The 22284-nt window shown below is 38.1% G+C and overlaps 1 protein-coding gene across 5 annotated transcripts in view; it reads left to right on the top strand.

Moving 5' to 3' along the window:
- Positions 1 to 22284, top strand: part of LOC138749600 (AP-2 complex subunit beta) — a 325506-nt gene that overhangs the window by 227745 nt on the left and 75477 nt on the right. For all 5 annotated transcript variants that reach the window (XM_069911214.1, XM_069911213.1, XM_069911216.1 and 2 more), the window contains one exon: positions 13996 to 14082. In XM_069911214.1, coding sequence (XP_069767315.1) covers positions 13996 to 14082 — 87 coding nt within the window. The remainder of the gene's footprint in view (positions 1 to 13995; positions 14083 to 22284) is intronic.

Genomic DNA, 22284 nt, shown 5'->3' with positions numbered 1-22284 from the left:
TATTCTGCAACTTTTGGATATCCAGCATATCCATCATTTGCTTTGGGCTCTAGACAAAGCCTTGGAACACCTTGACAGCAAAGACATATGCATCAGAGGGCTTTTTATTGAATAAATCTCAGCATTCATCACCATCAGCCCCTCAAATCTGATCATCAATCTCCAGTACCCCACTGTTTAATTGAATCCTGCATTTCCTCACCTCCGGACCACAATCACTGAGATTAGTAAGAACATCTCCTCCACCATCTCCATCAATATTGGAGCAACTCTCCGACAAATAAACTTAAACTAAACTAAACCTACCTTTCCATACAAGGAGTATCTTTGACAATGCCATCTACATTCAGCATTTTTCAAGTTTATCAATTTCAATTTTCCCATATCTCTGAGATATTTGTGTTTCTAATATTTACATTTTCAATTTTTTTATCATGTAATCTCTTCTACCATATACGTTATCAGAGACTTTACCCTTTGTTCCTCTGTACAGATGCTGCTTCACTTGCTGAGTTCTTATATTTCCTGCTCTTATTTGACAATGACAGCATTTACTGTTAAAATACAACTCCGATTATCCGAAATGATCAGGACTGCAAATATGTCAGATAAAAGGTTTTTATCGGAGAACTGGTCATTTTTATAAAACAGCCCAGTAGCAACAGAAAATCACTTGTATCAATGTTTAAACAACAACAAACCACAAGGGGATGGATTTTTAAGCATTAAAATAATGTTTCCTTCTCACCAAAAAAAAATGCTGGCCACAACATTGCCATCGATCGCCGAGACCTCCCAGCTGCCATCGCCAATCCCCGACATGTCCCCAGTGCTGCCTCTGATCCCCGGGAAGGCTTCCTGGGCCATTATAACACTCACTGGTGAGTCGGCGGGCTCCTGTCTCCCTGGTCACTGGAGCTCCAGATGACAATACCTGAGTCATGACTCCCTTAGACCTAAGGGAGGTAGTAGGCTGAGGGGAGGATTCGGAGTTGGCGTTGAGCTCTAATGTGCTGAGGAGGGAGGGAAAGGATAAAAGCAGAGGGAACAGAGCTCGAGGTCCCACTCTTGCCTGGGAGGCTGCTCTCCTTGATGACACTGGGTCTTGGGATTCTTCCGACTGCTTGCGGCTGGGAGACAGTGGCACTCAGTTTGGGAAGGAGAGAAAAGTCAATGGGGGTAGGTAAAGTAGAAATGGAAAGAGAGGGGAGAGGGGGTTACCTGAAATGAGGACAGTTGTTCTAATTTCAAGTTAAGTTAATTTTTTTCGACTGAAAATTTTTTTGGGTAACTGAGAATTTCTGATTTGTTTCACATATGCTCATTCATCTGAATTTTTTAAAAAAACTTGGATAAATTAGGATTTCAAAAATCTGATTTTGGATAATCGGAGTTGTACTGTCATTTGTTTTTGGTGCAGTTCTAAAATAGGAAGTGCATCCCTGCAACAGGATATGTGTTCCTAAGTAACATTTCTCAACAGCAAAAACCCAACATTGCCAACCTAGCTGAAGGTTCCTGAGACAAGCTGTAATGTTCCTACACTGTTTCCTCTGCTCTAATGACATAGCCAACTGTCAGAAATTGACATTTTGGGGTGAGTTTGATGTAATTTGATGCTGCAGTAGCGATTTGGTTCACTGAATCTGAGACATGAAGCTTTAAGAGATACTTGAGGATCTACTGTTGCCTCCAAGCATCTAATATTAGAAAACAACCATCTGTGTTGCCAGCATCATTCAGAAATCACAGACTTTTCTGATTAATGCACTGTAATTATGGCTTACAGAAAATAAGGGCACAGTTATAATTTCTGGTTATCTCTCCTCCCATCTTCGAGCACTTTTACAGTCACACAGGTTGTCACATTGTCGGTCAGTCATTTTTTTTGGCAAGCAAAAGCAAGCTTAACATACAAATGTTCAGGGTCCTTTGTAGCCTTGTATAATTGTTATTTGTTCATCGACACTGGAATAGTGCCATTCTGTCAAGTCAGATTACAAGGTTGTTGTGGTTAAAATATACTTGTCTCTTTGTTTCTTGCTGTGATAACTGAGTTCTTTTAGTGAACTTGATAGCTCCAATTGCACATGGTAGAATACTCATTAGAAATGAGGAAATTTGCAACAGTAATAGTTCAAAAATGTACTGAGGATGTTGGTTAATTGGAGGTATATTGGGGGTAATTTGGGCGGTACGGACTCATGGGCCGAAATGGCCTGCTAACCATGAGTAATAAAATAAAGTTGGTTAGTTAAAGTTGTGCAAAAGCATACCCTGAAATTTTGCATTGCGTATCAAACAAAATTCTGTTTGCATCTCAGCAAAAAATGTCATCCACCAATTTTAGTGAATGCATTGTTATGCAAGCTTTGTATATTATATGAATCACTTTGCCAGTCATAATGTACTGCTTGTGTTTTCACAGACATTCTTTTAGCATTCAAGTGCAGTTTATATTGCCAATTTTCAATTTAATCCTCTCCTCCTTGGGGCTCTGACTGTAGAAGTGCTGCTCCATTGCTCTGAAGTATTTTTCAAAAATCTTCTTTCCCATTTAAACATATATTTGTTTTTCTTTCTCTTTTTTTTCGATTGCTAGAGGAGGTGCGTGCAGATGCACAGATTCCTTTTTTTGGTTTGTAAGGAGTGAGGGAGAAGGATTAATTAATAATTGGTCTGATGAGTAAAGTAATTAAGTTTGTGAATTTTAATGTTAATTGGTAAACAGGAAAATAAAAAGAGTGCTAACATATATTAAAATTGGGAGTGGATTTTGTTTTTTTAACTGAAAAAGAGCATTTGAAACTAAAAAGAGATTGGATGGGATATGTGATGTCTTCATTTAATTCTAAAGCTAGAGGGGTAGCAATTTTGATTTTTTAAATAATCTTTCAAAATATTATTACAGCCCGTTGTCAAGTATTCTTGGGAATGTGGACACTTTTGAATTTGTATGCTCAAATATTGGTGATGAGAAATTTATTCAAGATACTTTTTTTAATTTAGCAGAAGCAAATGAAAATATTTTAATAGGAGGGGACTTTAATTTTTGATTTGATCCATTGTTGGATAGATCTACTCGAGTAACAATGAGAACGAAAGTTGCTAAAGTTACTTTGGGTTTGATGAGAGGTTTGAATTTGATTGATGAATGGAAGAGAATTCATCCTAGAGAGAGAGAGTATGCATTTTATACTAGTAAGTTTGATTCTTATTCTAGAATTGATTTATTTCTGGTTTCAGCTCAAATACAAACTAGGATTTTTGAAGCGGATTATAAATGGAGGATTTTATCTGATCGTTCGCCTTTGTTAATAACCATGGAAATGCCTGATAAGGAGAAATTGATATGTGGTGGAGATTAAATTCTGTGGTGTTACAAAGGAAAAATTTTTGTGATTTTTTTTTCAAAATCATTAGAATATTTTGTGATACTAATTTGAACTTGATAAATGAAAAATTTATATCAGATGATTTAAAAGCATATTTCCAAGTGTCAGTTATAAGTTTTACATCTAAAATTGAAAAGGATTAAGTGAAAGAAGTGGATAAATTAGAAAAATAAATTACAGTTTTGGAAAAAGATCAAAATCTGAAGATAAACGCAGACAATTATTAAATATAAACTTATAGGAGTGAGAAAGCTATTAATAGGACGAGCAAAAGATGTTATGAATTGAGTGAGAGATCACAAAGTTTTGGCTTGGCAATAGAACCAACTTTAAGAATAATTAATGCAATTAAAAAGGACACTAATGAAATTATATATAAACCTCAAGAAATGCATCTTTTAGGAATTTTTATATGAAATTATATACTTTGGAATCTTTAGAGATGGAACTAAAATAAATGATTATTTATCACAAATAATGTTGTCTAGATTAAGTTTAGAAGAACAAACTGAACTTGATGCACCATTTATTGAGGCAGAAGTAAGAGAAGCAATGAGCTCTTACCATAGTAATCTCCAGGAGAAGATGGTTTCCCATCTGAATTTTATAAACAATTTAAGGATTTATTAATTCCTATATTTATCCAAGTATTAGATCAAGCTTCACAAACTTCTACTCTTCCAGAATCCTTTTCAATCACTGTGATTCCTAAAAAAGATTGAGCCCCTTTGAAACCTTCATCTTATTATTAAATGTAGATTATAAAATAGTAGCAAAGGTTTTGACAAATAGAGTAAATAATTTGTAACCTAAATTATCTTTTAAAATTTTATTTATAAATTTTAAAACCACAAAAAATTCTGTTATTTCACAATATTACAAATTCATTACAAATACATGTGGTATATATAATAAAAAGAGAGAAAAAGAGAAGAAAAAAAATCCCCCTATTTAAACATACCCAACCCCTAAAAAGATGAGAAAAATGTAGATAAGAGATTCCAACAGGAGTACTCCTTACTATAAGACTTCTTAAAATATACAGAGACCTATTTTAGGGGAGAGGGAAATTCTGAGTTTCATTTAAATATTCATACCCTCACTTTGTAAATTTGGTCACCATATTTTACAAAATATATAATATTTATCTCTTAAATTATAAGTAATTTTCTCAAGTGGTGTACAACTCCGAACTTCTGCATGCCATCTCTCCATTCCCAAATCTATTTCAGCTTAGAAATTATAGCAGTACATTTTCCAGCTATGGCTAAAACAATTGGAACAAATTTCACCTGGTACATATTCAATTTTAATTTAGGTTTAATCCCTTTAATATCACCTAGTAAAAATAACATTGGATCCTGTGGGAATTTAACCCCCATTACTCATTCTAATAAATTACCTTTTTCCAACCAAAAAGAATCCTTGGACACTTCCAAGTCGAATTCAGAAATGTACCAACTTCCTGTTAACATCTAAAGCATACATTTGGAAGGGTATGATTCAATTTATTCAACTTTTGTGATATCAAATATAACTGATGATTAAAATTATATTGTACCAACCTATACCTTACATTTATTGTACTTTTCATACTTTCTCTATGTCAAATTGCTCTCATATATTTGCTTATTGAAATCTACTTCCCATCTTTGTCTTGATTTATGTACCCTTATTTTCTAAGCTCTCTTTTTGTGACAACCTATACATTATTGAAATACATTTCTTTGTAACTCCATGACATAACAATGACTCCACTTCTGTCTCTTCTGGCAATAACAGATCTTACCAAAATTTGCACATAAATAATTTATAACCTGTTAATAACAAAGTCTAGTATTCTCAGATACCTTAAACTTCTCCTTCATTCTACTAAAAGTAATACATTTCCCCACTTCAAAACAATCCTCAATCTTTTTAATACCATGACATTGCTAAATCTTTAAAAATTGATTTCCCATAGAGAATGGAATAAATCTATTTTGGAATAAGGGTGTTCTTCTCAACATTAAATCTTCTCCTCCAATTTCTGTATCAACCTTATTCCAAAGCACAATTAAATGTTTCAATGTAGAAGTTTCTCTGTTTGCAATTAACAATCTTGAATTCCATTTATATATATAAAATCCTTGTCGATTTGCTTCCCCTATTTTACCAAGTTCACCAAAACTGGAATTTTATCTAAATCATACATTACACTAATAAATCACAATTGAGCCGCTTTGTAATAAATCATAAAATTGTGGAGTTGCAGACCCCCTAAATTATACCTCCACATTAATTTTTCCAAAGAAACCCTTGTCGTTTTCCCTTTCCATAAAAATTTCCTGTCGCAAACATTTAAGTCCTTAAAAATTTCTGACGAATTGAAATCAATTGGAAAATATATTCATATATATATATATATATATATATATATATATATATAAGATGAATATATTCATCTTAATACAATTCACTCTACCTATAAAAGTAATAGGTAACATATTCCATCTTTCCAAATCATCTCTTATTTTATTTAATAATGGTAAAGCATTTAAATAAAATTTTTAACTGTGGTTTCACATGAATACCTAATTATTGTATCTCAGCATCTGGCCATCTAAATTTAATTACTTTCTTATATTGTGAATAATGTCCATTTAATTAAGGCATAATTTCACATTTGTCTCAATTAATGTTGTTACCAGAGACCTCTCCGTATTCTTTTGATCTAACTTTAAGATTATGCAAAGGATATATAGGAACTGTTAAATAAATCAAAACATCATCTGCAAATAAAATCATTTTATATTCTTCTTGGTTCACCTTAACATCAAAAATCTTTGAATCTTGACTTATTAGTTTGGCTCAAGATTACTAAAGTAAGTAAAGCTGGTGATAGTGGATAACCTTGTCTATTTGATCTAGTCAACCAAAAAGGTACTGAAACATGTCCATTAGTCACAGCCTTTTTGCTAGGGTTTTTAATATAACTTTTTAACCCAATCTATAAATATTGATCCTAAGCCACATTTCTCCAAAATGTTAAAGAGAAAATCCCATTCTAATCTATCAAATGCTTTTTTTCTGGATCTAAAGCCACTGTGACACTCAAATCTAGTTTGATCCATATGTATTAATGGTAAATTAGTCCATATGATGCTGGTCTCAATGAATCTCTATCCTTCTTTAGTGTCACAGTCATAAATGCAGTTGAAAAGAAATTTAGATGTTGCCAACATTAATACTTCAAAAATGCTTTCAAGAATTAAATAAACAAGTAATAAAATTTCTTTGGAAAGATAAAATGGCAAGAGTTTCTATAGAGAGGCTAATTTGGAAACATGAATTAGGAGGACTGCAGCTCCCTAATTTTAAGAATTATTATCGAATGGCATAGATGAGATTCCTTGCTTCTTTTTTTGAATATGCAAAGCTGGTATGGGTCAATATAGAACTGAACAAAATTGGAGAAAAGAAACCATAAGAATTTATATACACGTAGGAATCAAAATCATTGGTTGCTGATAAAGACACACCACTATTGAAACATTAACTTAATGTTTTGGAATAAAATAAATCAAGACATTGGTGGAGGCTATTGATTAATCATCTTTTGGTTTTTTTTAAGATGTAATCAGTTCTTAAATATATGGTATCACAGAGTGATGGTTAATGTGGAAGACTGCTATGAAAGAGGACAATTAAGGTTGTTTGAACAATTGTTATTTTCAATTAAGGGCATATCTGAGAGATAGGGCCACCAATGTTTTTGCCTGTTGTACTGAAGTAGAATTTCTTATTAGGAGTGGGATTATAAAAAAAATATATTTCTTTGATATATTCATTATTACATGTAGGAACTCTGAAATTATGTTTGTATGAATCTAGGCAGAGATGTGAAACAAATTTGAATATTACGATAGATCAACAAATTTGGGAAAATTTATGTAGAGATTCTATAACTAATACTATTAATGTAATGTATAGATTCAATATAATGTTTTTACATTAATTATCTTATACCACAGAAGATGAATAGATTGAAATCAGATTTATCAGATTAATGACTTAAATGTGGTGAGGCTGTAGGATCTGTGAAATCCTTTTGAGTGTCTATATGTAATTTTTTTACATTGCAAGTATTGTTTTTACTTTAAATCATGATCTGTTTTTGTTAGGAGATATTGAAGGTTAAATTGAAATTGAAGGTTAAATTGAAATTGTGAATTGATCGATTGAAATTTGTTAAATTAACATTAGCAGTTACGAGAAAATGTATTGTGATTACTTGGAAATCAGATATATCTTTAACTCTGCCAAGGTGGCATGCTGAAATTCAAAGTTGTATCCCTTTGGGGGAAAAAATACTTATAATTAAAAAAATAAATATTCTATATTTTTACAAATTTGGCACCTGTACACTCAGGTAATGGGATTAAATGTGCAGCAATATTCTTTTTATCCCTCTAGCCTGCAGGATTCTCCTCTGTATGTTTCTGTTAGAACTGATGAATTGTGCAGCACAACATCGCACTCTGCAATCGAATAATGTTTTTTCTTTCTTCTTATCTTTCTATACCTATAAAAATTTGTACTTTTCTCAATTTGTATTTTTTCTTTTTTTGTGGGGGGCTGGTTGGGTGGAAGGGAGAGGTTTTTGGATGGGATGAAAACTATGTTTGTAATCAAATTGTTCTTTTTTTATATCTGTATTATTATAATAATTATAATTACTGCATGTATGGAGTATTAAATGAAATATTTTTTTTTAAATGATCTTTCCCTGAAAGAACATTCCTTTAAATTATCTGGACAATATGCAGGGATGCACACTGGTGGCATTGTAGGTCATTTTCAACTTGCCTAGTACCCCAGGGTGATGACCTCGACCAGGATCCCTACTTTAATTTCCCCTTTTTCTAAGCCAAATGGAGTGAAGCCAGTTGCAGGGTCCTCCAATCTGAGATTTTTATTTTAAAAGACCACCCTAAAAGAAATATGGGCCACATTTTGACATCTGATCTAAAAGATAGTATAACTCAGCAGTTACCAAACTTGCTTCACATAAGAGCCACATTCAGATGTTTGAGAGCCACAACAATCACATGATCGCAGGCCACACCCACTAACACTACCATTGTGAGCATCGGCTCATACAATTCCTGTCACAGCCAATATTTTTCTGCAAGCCGCACATTGTATCAAAGAGTCATATGTGGCTCGCGAGCCCCTGCTCTAGCTAAACTCAGACTGTTCTGTGCCAAGAGTGTCAGTTATGAGGCCAACATAAAGTCCCTTTGATTTTACAGCAGACTAGAATGTGTCCTTCTGCTGATATCTTGAGAGCACTACTATAAGGTTACTTCCTAGGTTTTTTTATTTAATCTGGAAAGTGGCTGGGATAACAGTATATTTGTGAGGTTCTCATTTTAACAGCAGCCACATGAAATGTCTTGCTTTATAATACAACGTACATGTTTCAAGGACAGTCAGTCTGAGGACCAACACCTGATACGTTCAGACGTGCTGAGTTCCATCACTGTGAGTTGTGTTATGGAATAACTTAACAATTATTATAAAATTTATCTGAAAAGGGTAAGATTTTGAGGTTTAGCTATTAGTCATATTTCACAAACACACACCTCATTTGCCATGCAAGAGCTATGCAAGAGTAGACCATGTCTGGATTTGGCATTACAGAGACAGTGGAAACTGCTTGTGAGAGTTTCACAAGTATGTGTTAATGGGCCAGCATGTTTGAACAGCACCCAGGCTGGACTGGTGCCAGAGTTGTAAATTTCTAGTTGAAGTTCATTGTCCTAGGAGGATCATGTGGTTTTGCAAACAGAGAAAACATCCATTTTTTTTGGGAGAGTATTTTGCAGCAGTTTGTGGTGAAGGCTGCAAGTTGGCAGACCTGCTGCATGACCCCATTCCGATGGGATTTGAGTTCAGCCTATTCTAAATCTCTGTAGTCAATGGCAGAGGTTGTGGCTGGTTATTGAGTTTCTCCTGAAATAGGGGAAAAAGAAGAACTCTTTGTGGTAACCTGAAAGAAGAGGTTATCTTTTGGAAAAACCCAAGACGAGGCAAGTTTCTTCTGTAAGGCACTTCAATTGCTGATTGGGTATGATTTTGTATGTCAAACGAACAATAAATATCTCTCTGAAACCAACAAAGACTTTCCTGAATGGTAACAACTTAAGTTAAAGCACCAGAGCCTGGTGAATATAATATCTGTTCAATTCTGTGCACAGTGTGGAAGATTGCCTGATACCAGTGAACTTGAAGAAGTGAACAGTAAATAATTGGACAGTGAAAAAGAACTTTGCTGAACACATAAACATTACATACACATGCACTTAGAATTAGAAGGGGGGGTTAAGTTAATAGTAATAAGTATTGATCTTATTATGATGTATTAAGAAAATGAAACCAGTTTTGTTTAAATAGCTCTTGTCTTGGTGAGTTTCTGTTACTGCTGGTTTTTAAGTCCTTTGCGCTCATAACATTTGCTCCCATTTCCCTGCATCTACAGACTTCTTGTTCACCCTTTTTAGACCATTGGCTTAAAATATCACTACACCCTTCTACCCAATATGCTACATCAACCAGGTCAATGCAATCTTAAAGAATTCCTGATACCCATTATTTGTCACAAAACGGGTTATCTCTAACGTCCATACAGCTGTGTAACGAACGCAAAGTGAAGGATTGCAGTGAAAATGAACAACAATTCACACCAAGCTAGGAGAGCATGGGAGCACTCTTATGGGGTTCATTCCTGGCACCATGCACTAGACTTCCATTCTCTTTCCTGTAAGCGTCTTGTAGTTTCTTGAAACCCAACCTACTATCGAGGTGTAATCAGCAGACCTGAAGTTGGAACAGTATTTTGGTTCAGTTAAGGGTTTAGAGAGACTATAGTAGGAGACTGAGACGCATCCTTGAGCAGGGCCGGTGTTGAGTGTGGTCTCTTAAATCAGGGATCCGGTTGTAGAGACACAGATCTTGAAATTTGGAATTGAGTTTGCTGGGGTCTGTAGTGTTAAAGGCAGAGCTGTAGTCTGTGAACAGTAGTAGTCTACCATCAACGTCCGTGGTGTTCAGATGTTCCACAGCCACTTACCGTCATTAAAATTCTGCATCCCATGTTTGTCTTGAAGTTGATCATCTTGGAGGGCATTCGGGAATACCAAAAGCAAGAGCCGATGCTCAATAATTGGTTGTTGTGATCTTTAATCTCAAAACCACTTTTTTGACTGCTCTTCACACCTTCTGCATCTTCATCAGAGACCAATAATCTCTCTCAGCCTTGACTGGTTCTAATAGCTAAACATCCATAATTCCCGGTGGTGGAGGATTCCAAAGGTTCATAACCCCCATGAGAGAAGAAGTTCTTCCACATTTTCAATTGTGTCTTATTCTTTCAACTCCAGAGTATGCACATGATTTGTTTTCTCTCTCTTAAAAGTTGTCCCTTACATCTCAGGAATCACTGGGCAACCAGATCCTTCCTTAAATAAGGAGAACAGAAATGTGCAGAATCTTCTCGTGTGGTATAACAGAGTGCCATACAATTGGAGAAAGACTGACATGCATTTGTATTCCATAACTTTTGTAGTAGCAGGTGACATTCCATTTGCTTTCCTGATTACTCTATTTTGTTACCCTTGACACAAATGATGCCTGGCCGGTTTAGTATCTCCAATATCTTCTACTTCCATTGAACATTTAGTGTTCTTGTACAAGAACACCCAGATGTTTGTGAATATCATTTCAATAAGACATTCCTGTGCGAAGGTGGATAATCTGCAGCAGCAGTTACTCATTTAACCTGCCCTTATCATACCTTGGTATTGTCAGCAGACACAGACACCACATTAGTCTTTCCATTCTATTATTAATATAAAATCTGAATGGTTATGAGCCATGTTTTGATGTACAGCCAACTTTTGAAACCCCTGAGCTCTATGCGACAATATATGTTTTTAATTGCCTGAATTTGTTTAGATGCTGAAGTGCAGTGTAACACCGTCTCTGTGGATTGATCATGTCGTTCATTTTGGGTGGTTAATTAATTATTTATATTTTGGGTATTGTTGAACTACTGAATAACAGTAATTTTCATCAGAATGATTGTTGTCTGACGTTCTATAATTGTTTTTATGTTAAGGCCTGGGGTGCACAGGGACCACACTGGATTTCACTACATGCCCAGCTGTTCCTTTAATCCAATCTGTGGCCTACTTACCTGAGAGATTGAGTTCACCTTTCAGTATAGCATTAAAGTAAAATTGGAGGATTGCAGTCCAGCTATGAACCATCATGATCGATGTCTGTATCATTTACCATCGTCTCTCAATGTACATCACTAGTTTCATCAGCTCGAATTTATCATTTAATTACTGCTCTGACCATGTGGGGTTTTTATTTAACGATGCTTCAGACTAGGTCTTCTGTAGCAGTAGGAATATGCAATCTCATCAAGGTTTGTTCACTGGGATGTGAAATGGATATCCATTGTACATTCATGATGAAGTCGGTCATTATCACTTCCCTCTTTTGCTCTCCATCAATCATCCCCACACAAACCTTGAACAAAATCTCACAAAGTAGTATAAAGTCTAATTAGCAGCATCTTGTTTGCCTTTTCCATTAAAATTGAGGCAAACACAACGACCTTTGTAAGGATTCTTAGCATTTGTTAGTTTTGGTGATCTTGATAGTTTATTTACTTTAATGGTTAATTTCTGTAGGAACTAAAATTAACTGCATTATCATCATTAAAAATGGCATTCAGAGTATTTCAGCATTTGTCATTCCATCGGATGCCCCCCAAAGTTCCTCAACATGATTATCCAACTGCACAAAAACCAACAAGGTCGGGTCAGATACAGCAATGAGCTCTCTGAACCCTTCTCCATTAACAATGGCGTGAAGCAAGGCTGTGTTCTCGCACCAACCCTCTTTTCAATCTTCTTCAGCATGATGCTGAAACAAGCCATGAAAGACCTCAACAATGAAGACGCTGTTTACATCCGGTACCGCACGGATGGCAGTCTCTTCAATCTGAGGCGCCTGCAAGCTCACACCAAGACACAAGAGAAACTTGTCCGTGAACTACTCTTTGCAGACGATGCAGCTTTAGTTGCCCATTCAGAGCCAGCTCTTCAGCACTTGACGTCCTGTTTTGCGGAAACTGCCAAAATGTTTGGCCTGGAAGTCAGCCTGAAGAAAACTGAGGTCCTCCATCAGCCAGCTCCCCCACATCTCCATCAGGCACACAAAACTCAAAACGGTCAACCAGTTTACCTATCTCGGCTGCACCATTTCATCAGATGCAAGGATCGACAATGAGATAGACAACAGACTCACCAAGACAAATAGCGCCTTTGGAAGACTACACAAAAGAGTCTGGAAAAACAACCAACTGAAAAACCTCACAAAGATAAGCGTATACAGAGCCGTTGTCATACCCACACTCCTGTTAGGCTCCGAATCATGGGTCCTCTACCGGCATCACCTACGGCTCCTAGAACGCTTCCACCAGCGTTGTCTCCGCTCCATCCTCAACATTCATTGGAGCGCCTTCATCCCTAACGTCGAAGTACTCGAGATGGCAGAGGTCGACAGCATCGAGTCCACGCTGCTGAAGATCCAGCTGTGCTGGGTGGGTCACGTCTCCAGAATGGAGGACCATCGCCTTCCCAAGATCGTGTTATATGGCGAGCTCTCCACTGGCCACCGTGACAGAGGTGCACCAAAGAAAAGGTACAAGGACTGCCTGAAGAAATCTCTTGGTGCCTGCCACATTGACCACCGCCAGTGGGCTGATATCGCCTCAAACCGTGCATCTTGGCGCCTCACAGTTTGGCGGGCAGCAACCTCCTTTGAAGAAGACTGCAGAGCCCACCTCACTGACAAAAGGCAAAGGAGGAAAAACCAACACCCAACCCCAACCAACCAATTTTCCCCTGCAACCGCTGCAACCGTGTCTGCCTGTCCCGCATCGGATTTGTCAGCCACAAACGAGCCTGCAGCTGACGTGGACATTTACCCCCTCCATAAATCTTTGTCCGCGAAGCCAAGCCAAAGAAGAAGAATTCAGCCTCCACTTCCATCAGGGCTGGTGATTAAGTGATGTTATAAATTGACAAACTGCGTTTAATTTGTATTATTTAGGTATAACACAAAAACAATCTTTCAATGCGAGGAAAAAAGAGTTAATTTTAGGCACCTTTCCAAATCTCCTTGTTATATAAAGGCCAAAGCGAATTTCTCAGTCTCTGAAGTAATCCTAATGTGTGTAAAATGGTTATCAGTTCATTGGGGTACTCTTCTGAGGTGGAGAATGGCTTTCTTCTTCTTTAATGCATGTCCACCTGGACCACTGGCAGATTGGGACAAAGGCTTCTTTCAGATCTTGACTTCAAAAATCGTAATTGCACGCCCTAGGTGTTATAAATGGAGATGATCTCAATGCAACGATTGAACAGATATCCTTCAGTGTGAATCCAAAATGTGCCAAAATGGAATTTAAATTTCGGCTGATTTTAAGGTAGTGCTGTCAGTGTTTATTCATAGTAATGTATTTTCTTTCTTCTCTTACTAGAGCGTCAGGTCTTCCTTGCTACATGGAAGGACATCCCCAATGAAAATGAACTTCAGTTTCAAGTTAAAGACTGTCACTTAAATGCAGGTGAAATGCTTAATCGCACAAATGTTCATGTCTTGAAAAATGGAAGCAATTTCTGGTATATTCAGAAGCTTTTACTGGTTTCCTTATTTTTTTTGTTTTAAGTGCAAAATGATTTATTTCTCAATTCATAATTATGATTGGAAAGAAATCTGACCTGTCAAGAATATAGTATATTTATAAATTTTCTCTGTTTATAATGTATGTTTGAATAAGATAGGAAGCAGGCACCAAGTTATTTGTTCAAGATTATCTATGATACAAATTTTTCAAGATTATTATGTTGAGAGGAAGCTGCAAATTTTCTGATTCAAAATCTTTTCATGTTCTTTTCAATCACAGCTGCAGTGAGATTTACATTAAAATTTAATTTGTTTGGAATTTAGGAAGTGTAAATGTCAACTTTTGTGTTGGTCCGTTTTTCAGATTTTTGTTACTCGGAGCAGATGTTTATGGATATAAAATTTCTTCTGGTGTCTTTCGAGTATTTCATCAGTTCACTATTATTTCACAGCTTTTGGTGCATAATTATTTATTTGCTTGTTTGTGGTGTCAGGGGTAACAGCAGTGAAGCTTCTATCAGTCTGTCATTGGAAGTATTTGGCACTTTATTACAACAAAAAATATTTGGGTCAACAAATAAGCCAAGCTAGTTATATGCTTTTGTGAGATATTTTTAATTTATAACTGTAGTTAGCTTTACTTGCTAGTACTGCCACTTTGTCTTGGTGATAAATGTCACCCAAGTCAAACAGTAGTAGTCTTAAGTCCCATTCCAGAGATTTCAGAACATTGTGTGTCTGACAACTTGTGTATTATTGGGGGAGAGCTCAACTGTCAGAGTTCCTAAGCTTCAGATGCAATGGTGGACATAAAAGATGTCCGAGAAGACCATGGAAATTCACCCAGTTTATCCCTCTGGCTTCTCCATTTTTCTCCCATATCCCATCAGTGTTTGGGTGGCAGGTTCATTAATCATCATGAATTATTCCTAGTGTAGTTGGGTGGTAGAATTGCTGTAAATGTGTAGAGAATAGTTTGTAGGGAAAATTTGTAATTGAATAAAATTGTTGTGTGAGCTGGCATAGACTTGATAGCCAAATGGTGGTGTAACTGATTTCTGTCTCTCGGCCAACAAACCAGTGTATGTCATGAGTTCACTGTTTGCAGAATCTTTTGTTTGCAAATTGGAGCATTGTTGCACTTCTGGTTCACAATGTTCACAATTGCTCTAGAATGACCAGAAGTCATGAATGGTATCACCTAAATATAGGTTATATTTTCCTACCACAGTTTGATATTGCCCAAAATATTCTTTGTTGTTATGACAAAATTATGAGGAGGTGAAACCTAGCCTGCTTTTAGTGAGTATTTTTCAGATCAGAATACATACATAACATCACTGAGAACCCTGCTTTTCTTTTTCCTGTGGTTGAGGCACTATTACCACTTATTGGTAGTGTGACAAAAACCTGACTCAATGTACATGTAAACAATAAAGTCCAAAAGTAAAGTCTTTAAATAAGCCCCTGATTGGGTTTGTTGTTGAGGAGTCTGATGGTGAAGGGGTAGCAGCTGTTCCTGAACCTGTGAGTCTGATGGCAGCAGTGAGAACAGAGGGTGTGCTGGATGGTATGTGGATCCTTGATGATTGCTGCTGCTCTCCAACGGTAGAGTTTCATGTTGATGTTCTCAGTGGTGGGGAGGGTTTTACCCATAATGTCCTGGGCTGTGTCCAATTCCTTTTTCAGGACTTTTCGTTCTGGAGCATTGGTGTCCCCATACCAGACCATGATGCAGCTGACCAGACATCGGTCAAAATTTGCCAGTGTTTCTGGTGTTATTACCAAACTTCCGCAAACTCCTGAGGTGCTGACGTGCTTTCTTCATGGTGCCATTGATGTGTTGGATCCTGGAGAGATCTTGTGAGATAGTGACTCCCAAGAATGTAAATTCTCATATTTCAATTGGGGCGCCGCAATTGGCTTAGTGGTTAGACCAGTGCCTTTACAGCACCAGCAATCAGTATCGGGGTTCAAATCCCACGTTGTCTGTATGCAGTGTGTACATTCTCGCCATGTCTGTGGGTTTTCCCCAGGTGCTCTGGTTTCCTCCCGCCGTTCAAATGGGTGGCGCAGACTCGTGGGCCAAAATGGCCTGTTACCGTGCTGTATATTTAAACTGAAAAATTTTAACTGGATATATAATGAGCAGTTATTTTGTATGTGATAGTGGACTTTTTTTTAAACATTTTGAAACCAGCGATTTATATTCATCATAATGCACTTTAAATTCAAAAGCTGGAGGACAAATCCAACTTAATTTAATTAGAATGTAGAACCAATTCTTCCGAATAAATTGTTGGAACTTTATGGTAAAACACGGTGTAAAGCATATTTGCAGGACCTGATCCACAAATTAGAATGACTTCCAGTTTAGAAAAAAACATTTTCATTTCAGAAGAAATGGTTCTCAGTAACTTTTTGAGACAAGATTGTGTAAATTGGTGTTCTTTTCAAAGGCTTTTTTTTTTATTTAAAAGCATGCATCATGACATTTTATCTGGCTCACTATCCGTAGAAAGATTTATTTTTTGTTTACTTGAATATAATTCCATGGTACCACATTGAAAATGCATGAAGTAATTTAATGAACCTTATTTTTAAAAGTCAAGTTGTTGAACCATGTGGGAGTTAGAAAATATTATAAACCACAAGGCTATGCCCTAGAATAATGCCAAATGAATGCTCTCTGACTCCTGACGTTTCCATTGTAACACTGAAAATGTTAGTGCGAATCCATTGGAAGAAGACTGAGAATTTTATTTATGGGCTTGTGAACTTCATGATGTCCCCTTGAATTAGGTTTTATTTAGATAGCAGGTCTACATATTAAAATATAAAAATAGCAACTACCATCCACCTTAAGTATTTCATTGGCTGAAAGAATTCAGTGCTAGTGAGTTTGTGAATGAAATCAGATGACATCTGTGTCAAAGCTCTCCAACAAAAAGAGCTCTCCAATATAGCTCTGCTATATTTTTCATTACAATGGTAAGATGTCCTCAAAATATGTCTTGATGTTTGTTACAGGTTCATACAGGTCATTAGATCTGGTGAAGTCCTTATAGTCAGATGAAGTATTTCCTTAATCTGCGCCATGTTTTCAACATGCTGCTTTAGAGCAGTGGAACAGATTGACAAAAGATCAATGTCTAAAACTGTACATTGGTGTATTTCAAATTCACTATCATTTGATTGTAAATATTCAGAGTTCAGATTTATTGTCAGAGTATATACATGACATCACATACAACCCTGAGATTCCTTTTTGCTGAGGGCGCGGCAGAATTACCACTATGATAGTGGAAAAGTTAACTGTACACAGCGTGAACAAGAAAGCAAACAAAGAACTGTAAACAGATAACAAATGTAAATAAACTGCATGGCGAGAGAACAAAAAGAAAATCAATAAAGTGCACAAGTCAGAGATCTTAAATGGGTCTCTAATTGAGTTTGTCATTGAGGAGTCTGATGGTGGAGGGGTATCAGCTGTTCCTGAACCTGGTGGTGTGAGTCTTGTGGCACCGATACTTCTTTCCTGATGGCAGCAGTGAGAAAAGAGCATGTGCTGGGTCTTTGATGATTGCTGCTGCCCTCTGACAGCAGCGTTGCCTGTAGATGTACTCAATAATGGGAAGGGTTTTGCCTGTGATGTCCTGGGCTGTGTCCATTACCTTTTGGAGGGCTTTACACTCAGGGGTATTGGTGTTTACATACATGCAGCTGGTCAGCACATTTTCCATCACACATCTGTAGAACTTTGCCATGGTTTCTGATGTCATACCAAATTTCTGCAAACTCCTGAGGAAGAGGCGCTGATGTGCGGGAACCTGGAAATATCCTCCGAGATAGTGACTCCCAAGAACTTAAATTTGCTCACCCTCTACACCTCTGATCTCCCATTGATCACTGGATCGTATGCCTCTGGCTTTCCTTTCTTGAAGTCAACAATCAGCTCCTAAGTTTAGTGAAACCGAGTGTGAGGTTGTTGTTGGTGCAGCATTCAGCTAAGTTTTCAATGCTGACTCATCCCCATCCTTTATGCAACCCACTATCATGGAATCGTCGGCAAATTTGTAGATTATGTTATTGTCATACTGAGCCACACGGTTGGAGGTGTTAAAGAAGAGCAGGGGGCTAAGAACAGCCCAGTGGTGCTCCAGTACTGATGAAGATTGTGGAGAAGAAGTTCTTACCAATCCTTACTAATTGTGATCTGGAGGTGAGGAAACCATGATCCAATTACACAGTGGGGTGTTAACTCCCAGTTCTTGGATTTTTGAGGGGATGATGGTGTTGAATGCAGAACTGTAGTTGATGAAGAGCATCCTGTGATGGAGGCATCTTTGTTGTCCAGATGTTCCAAGGGTTTATGTAGACCCATTGAGATGGCATCCACCATAGACCTGTTGCTATGATAAGCATACTGGAATATATCCATGACACCACCAAGACAGGAGCTGATATATCTCAAAACACCAGCCTTTCAAAACATCATCACTCTTGATGAAAGTGCAAATGGTCATTAGTCGTTAAGGCAGGTTACTGCACTCTTCTTGGGCCCCAGTATGATTGACACCTGTTTGAAACAGGTGGGGACCACGCCTGCTCAAATGAGATATTGAAGATATCCTTGAATACATTGATAAATTAGTCAGCACAGATTTTTAATATTCGGCAGGGTTCTCCATCTGGGCCGGATACTTTCCTCAGATTCATTCTCCTGAAGGTGGAACACACATCATCCTTGGATACAGACAGGATGGGATCATCAGGGGACTGGGGGTGCAGAGGGATGGTTCTTTGCTGTTACTGTCCATCATATTGGGCAGAGAAGGTGCGTTGAGTTCATCTAGGAAAGGAACTTTGCAATCTGCTATACTTTACCGGATTTGGTTTGGTAACAGGTTACGGCATTTACGTCCTTTCACAGCTGTCGGGTGTCTCTTGTTGTTTCCATTGTCATCCAGAATCTTCATCGCCTGGGAGATAGCTTTCCTCAGGTCATACCTTCTCCGGCTGTACTGATCTGGATCTCTGGCCTGTGACCACCTTCTAGCTGTCCTGAACTCCGAAGCCTCTCTTTTTGGGCTCTTGTCTGTATGAAGGCAGAAGGAGCAAGATGATTTGCCAAAGTGTGATCTTGGGAAAGAACAATAGGCCTTCTTTATCTTGGTGTGGCAGTGATAAAGTGTGCTGCTGGTAGTTAGGCAGGGTCTGCCTGACACAGGCCAGTTCAAGGACGCCAACTCCGATTTGTCCTGTGTCAGGCTGGGACAAGTCTTGTTTACTGATCACATCATGCAGCTCCGCAAATGCCAGCTTACAAGCATTTAATTGAGATTTCTCTAAGGCAGGAGGTCGACATAACTCCAGTGTCCGTGCACCACCCAATATTAACGAAAAAGCACACGCTGCGTCCTCTGCCTTTTCCAGGATGCGAGTTCCATTCCAGTCTGTGGATGGTGAAACAGTTTGTCAGATAGTGGTGTGTTCTCTGTTAGCCAGGTCTAAAATCTCTCTCACCTGCTTCTGATAAAGTAGCCTTGCCCTCAGGTCATGGATTTTATTCTCCAGTGACCGGACATTTACCAGTAATATGGATGTTAGGGGAGGCCTTGTTTGAATCCCAGCCCTCACTCCACATTTCCAATCTCGTCCTTGGTTGTGGCCTGTCCCTGGCTTAGCTGCTACCTGGGAGATTTGAAAATCGTGTTTAATTATGTTCAACAGCTGTTCGGTAACAAAAAAAAATCACATGCAGCTGATTGTAAGAAAAGCAGCTGGGAAGGAGAGTATCTTAAAGGTTTATGTAACGGGGGTTCTGCACCCCACAGAAAGTCACTGGTGCCATTTTACAGCCCAACAAAACAGCATCTCTCCAAACCATGATGTGCACACAAAAAAAAGTGCACAGTACATAAAGATCACATAAATCATCCAAATAAATGTATATAAATATCTGGGATGATTTACCCTGGTTACAAGATACTGTTTCAATCTCATAGCCTATAAGAAGAAGCTGTTCCCTAGGCCTGGAGCTCTGATTTTGATGCTCCTGCACGACCTCCTTGATGGTAGTGAGTTTAAGATCCTATGCGCTGGATGGATGGGGGGGGTCTTCTATAATTCCGCGAGCCCTATTTAGTGCCAGCGATGGGGACTGGGTTCAAATCCTACACTTCCTGTAAGGAGTTTGTACATTCTCCCCAGATCTGTGTGGGTTTTTCCCCCGGGGGCTCTGGTTTCCTCCCACCATTCAAAACGTCCTGGGGGTGTAAGAAACTTGCGTGTAATTCGGCAGCAAGGGCTCGTGGGCTGAAAAGGCCTGTTACCCTAAAGTCTAAGGTTAAAATAAATGTGATTGATAGATGGAAGGGGGGCCTCAGCGATCTTCTCAACTGTTTTAATTCTCCTCTGTATGCTCTTCGGTCTGATGCTTTGCAGCTACCATCCAGACAATGATACAGTCAGACAGGACATACTCAAATTGTTCTCCTGTTAAAGAGGGTCAAGTTGGGGGCCAGTGTCCTTACTTTCCTCCACCTCCATAGGAAGTGTAAACACTGCTGCACCTTCCTGACTAATCAGGAAGTGCTGTGAGCCCAGGATAGGTCATCCCTTGTATGCACGACAAGGAACTTTGATTGAACCACATGAATTAGATTGAAGAAGAGAATCCAAATAGGCTATTGATCCTACTTGCTTTTCTCTTTTTATTAAAATAGGTTTTTGTAAGAAGCTGGGTATTTACATATTTCAAATACAGAGTACAATGTGAGCAATTCAATGCATGAAATATCTGATTTGATTGGAATGTTACTGTGTGGAAAGCTTTTAGATTTGCACCATCTTTTTGCTATCTGTAACTAAGCACATAATTTTCCCATTTCTTTGCCTTTTACAAAGATATACGATAGCAAGATGGCCTTAAAATCTGGCTTTCAGCATTACTTCGTTGAATGAAATAAATCTTTTTCTTCTTTTGGAAAGCCTCAATGGCTTAAGCAAGTGTAATAAGACTGGTATGAAATATAGATTCTGCTGGAATATACAGATCACAAATCTAGAGTAGAATGTTGGCTCTTGCACGGTCAGAATGTGGATAGAATAAATGGGCAAGGGTGTATAAATTGGCTGCATGGAATGAAACACAGCAGTCTCCAGATGCAGTGATTGAAGTAAAAACACAATGCTGGAGAAACTCGGCAACTCAAATAGTTTGCCCTGTTTGCCCTTCATCAAGGGATGGGCAAAATGTAGACAGGTGCCTAAATAAAATGGTGATGGGGAGGGGCAGCGGGAGGAGCACCGGCCCACAAACAAGTAGTAATAGGTGCGTAAGGGTCCCTCACTTAAGAGAAGGTGGGGGGTGGAGAGCTGGAGGAAAGGAAACAGGGATGGGGAAAAAGAGGGAGAATGGGGAGTGGTCTGGCTGAAACCAAAAAAGTCGATGTTAATGCCACCTGATTGAAGAGTGTCCAGCCTGAATATTAGGTGTTGCTCCTCCAATTTATGGTTGGCCCTGGTTTGGCAGTGCAGGAGGCCATGGACAGCTACATATGCTGCCACAGATCCCATGCAGTGTTGCTTCACTGGGAAGGAATGTTTGGAGCCCTGAGTGGGGGTATGGAATGGTGGTTCCTACAGTCAGGGGAAGATGCCAAGGTGGTTATTCTTGGGAATGGATAATGGATGAGGAAGTCACAGAGAGAGAGCAATCCCAACAGAAGGTGAAGAGGGAATGATGTGGAAATTGTGGAGGATATGTTGGATGAGGTGGCAGTTGGGGTGGTAGAGAAGGTCAAGAGGAATCCTGTTCTTGTTGCATCTAGGGGCAGAGGGGGGCCAGGCAGATATGTGGGAAATGGAAAAAACGTGAGTAAGGATCGAGTTGATGGCTGAGGGGAAGCCATGTTTCTTAAAGGAGGAGGACATCTCAGACGATGTGGAATGGAAAACTTTATCATAAATTGGCTGCTTCATGGTCACAAATGGCTAATAACATACTGTACCTTCTTAAACTGCATATTTTAAACTTACTGTGATGCTGCTGAACTTAAAATGAATATATTAAAAAAAAATAGTCCCCCATAAGCAATGTTATGGTTTATACTCTGTGGGATGGATCTCTTTTGAGCTT

The sequence above is a fragment of the Narcine bancroftii genome, chromosome 14, assembly GCF_036971445.1.
Source record: "Narcine bancroftii isolate sNarBan1 chromosome 14, sNarBan1.hap1, whole genome shotgun sequence".
Lineage (NCBI taxonomy): Eukaryota > Metazoa > Chordata > Chondrichthyes > Torpediniformes > Narcinidae > Narcine > Narcine bancroftii.
The sequence above is the reverse complement of the archived record's forward strand: the minus strand, read 5'-3'. Positions and strand labels throughout refer to the sequence as shown.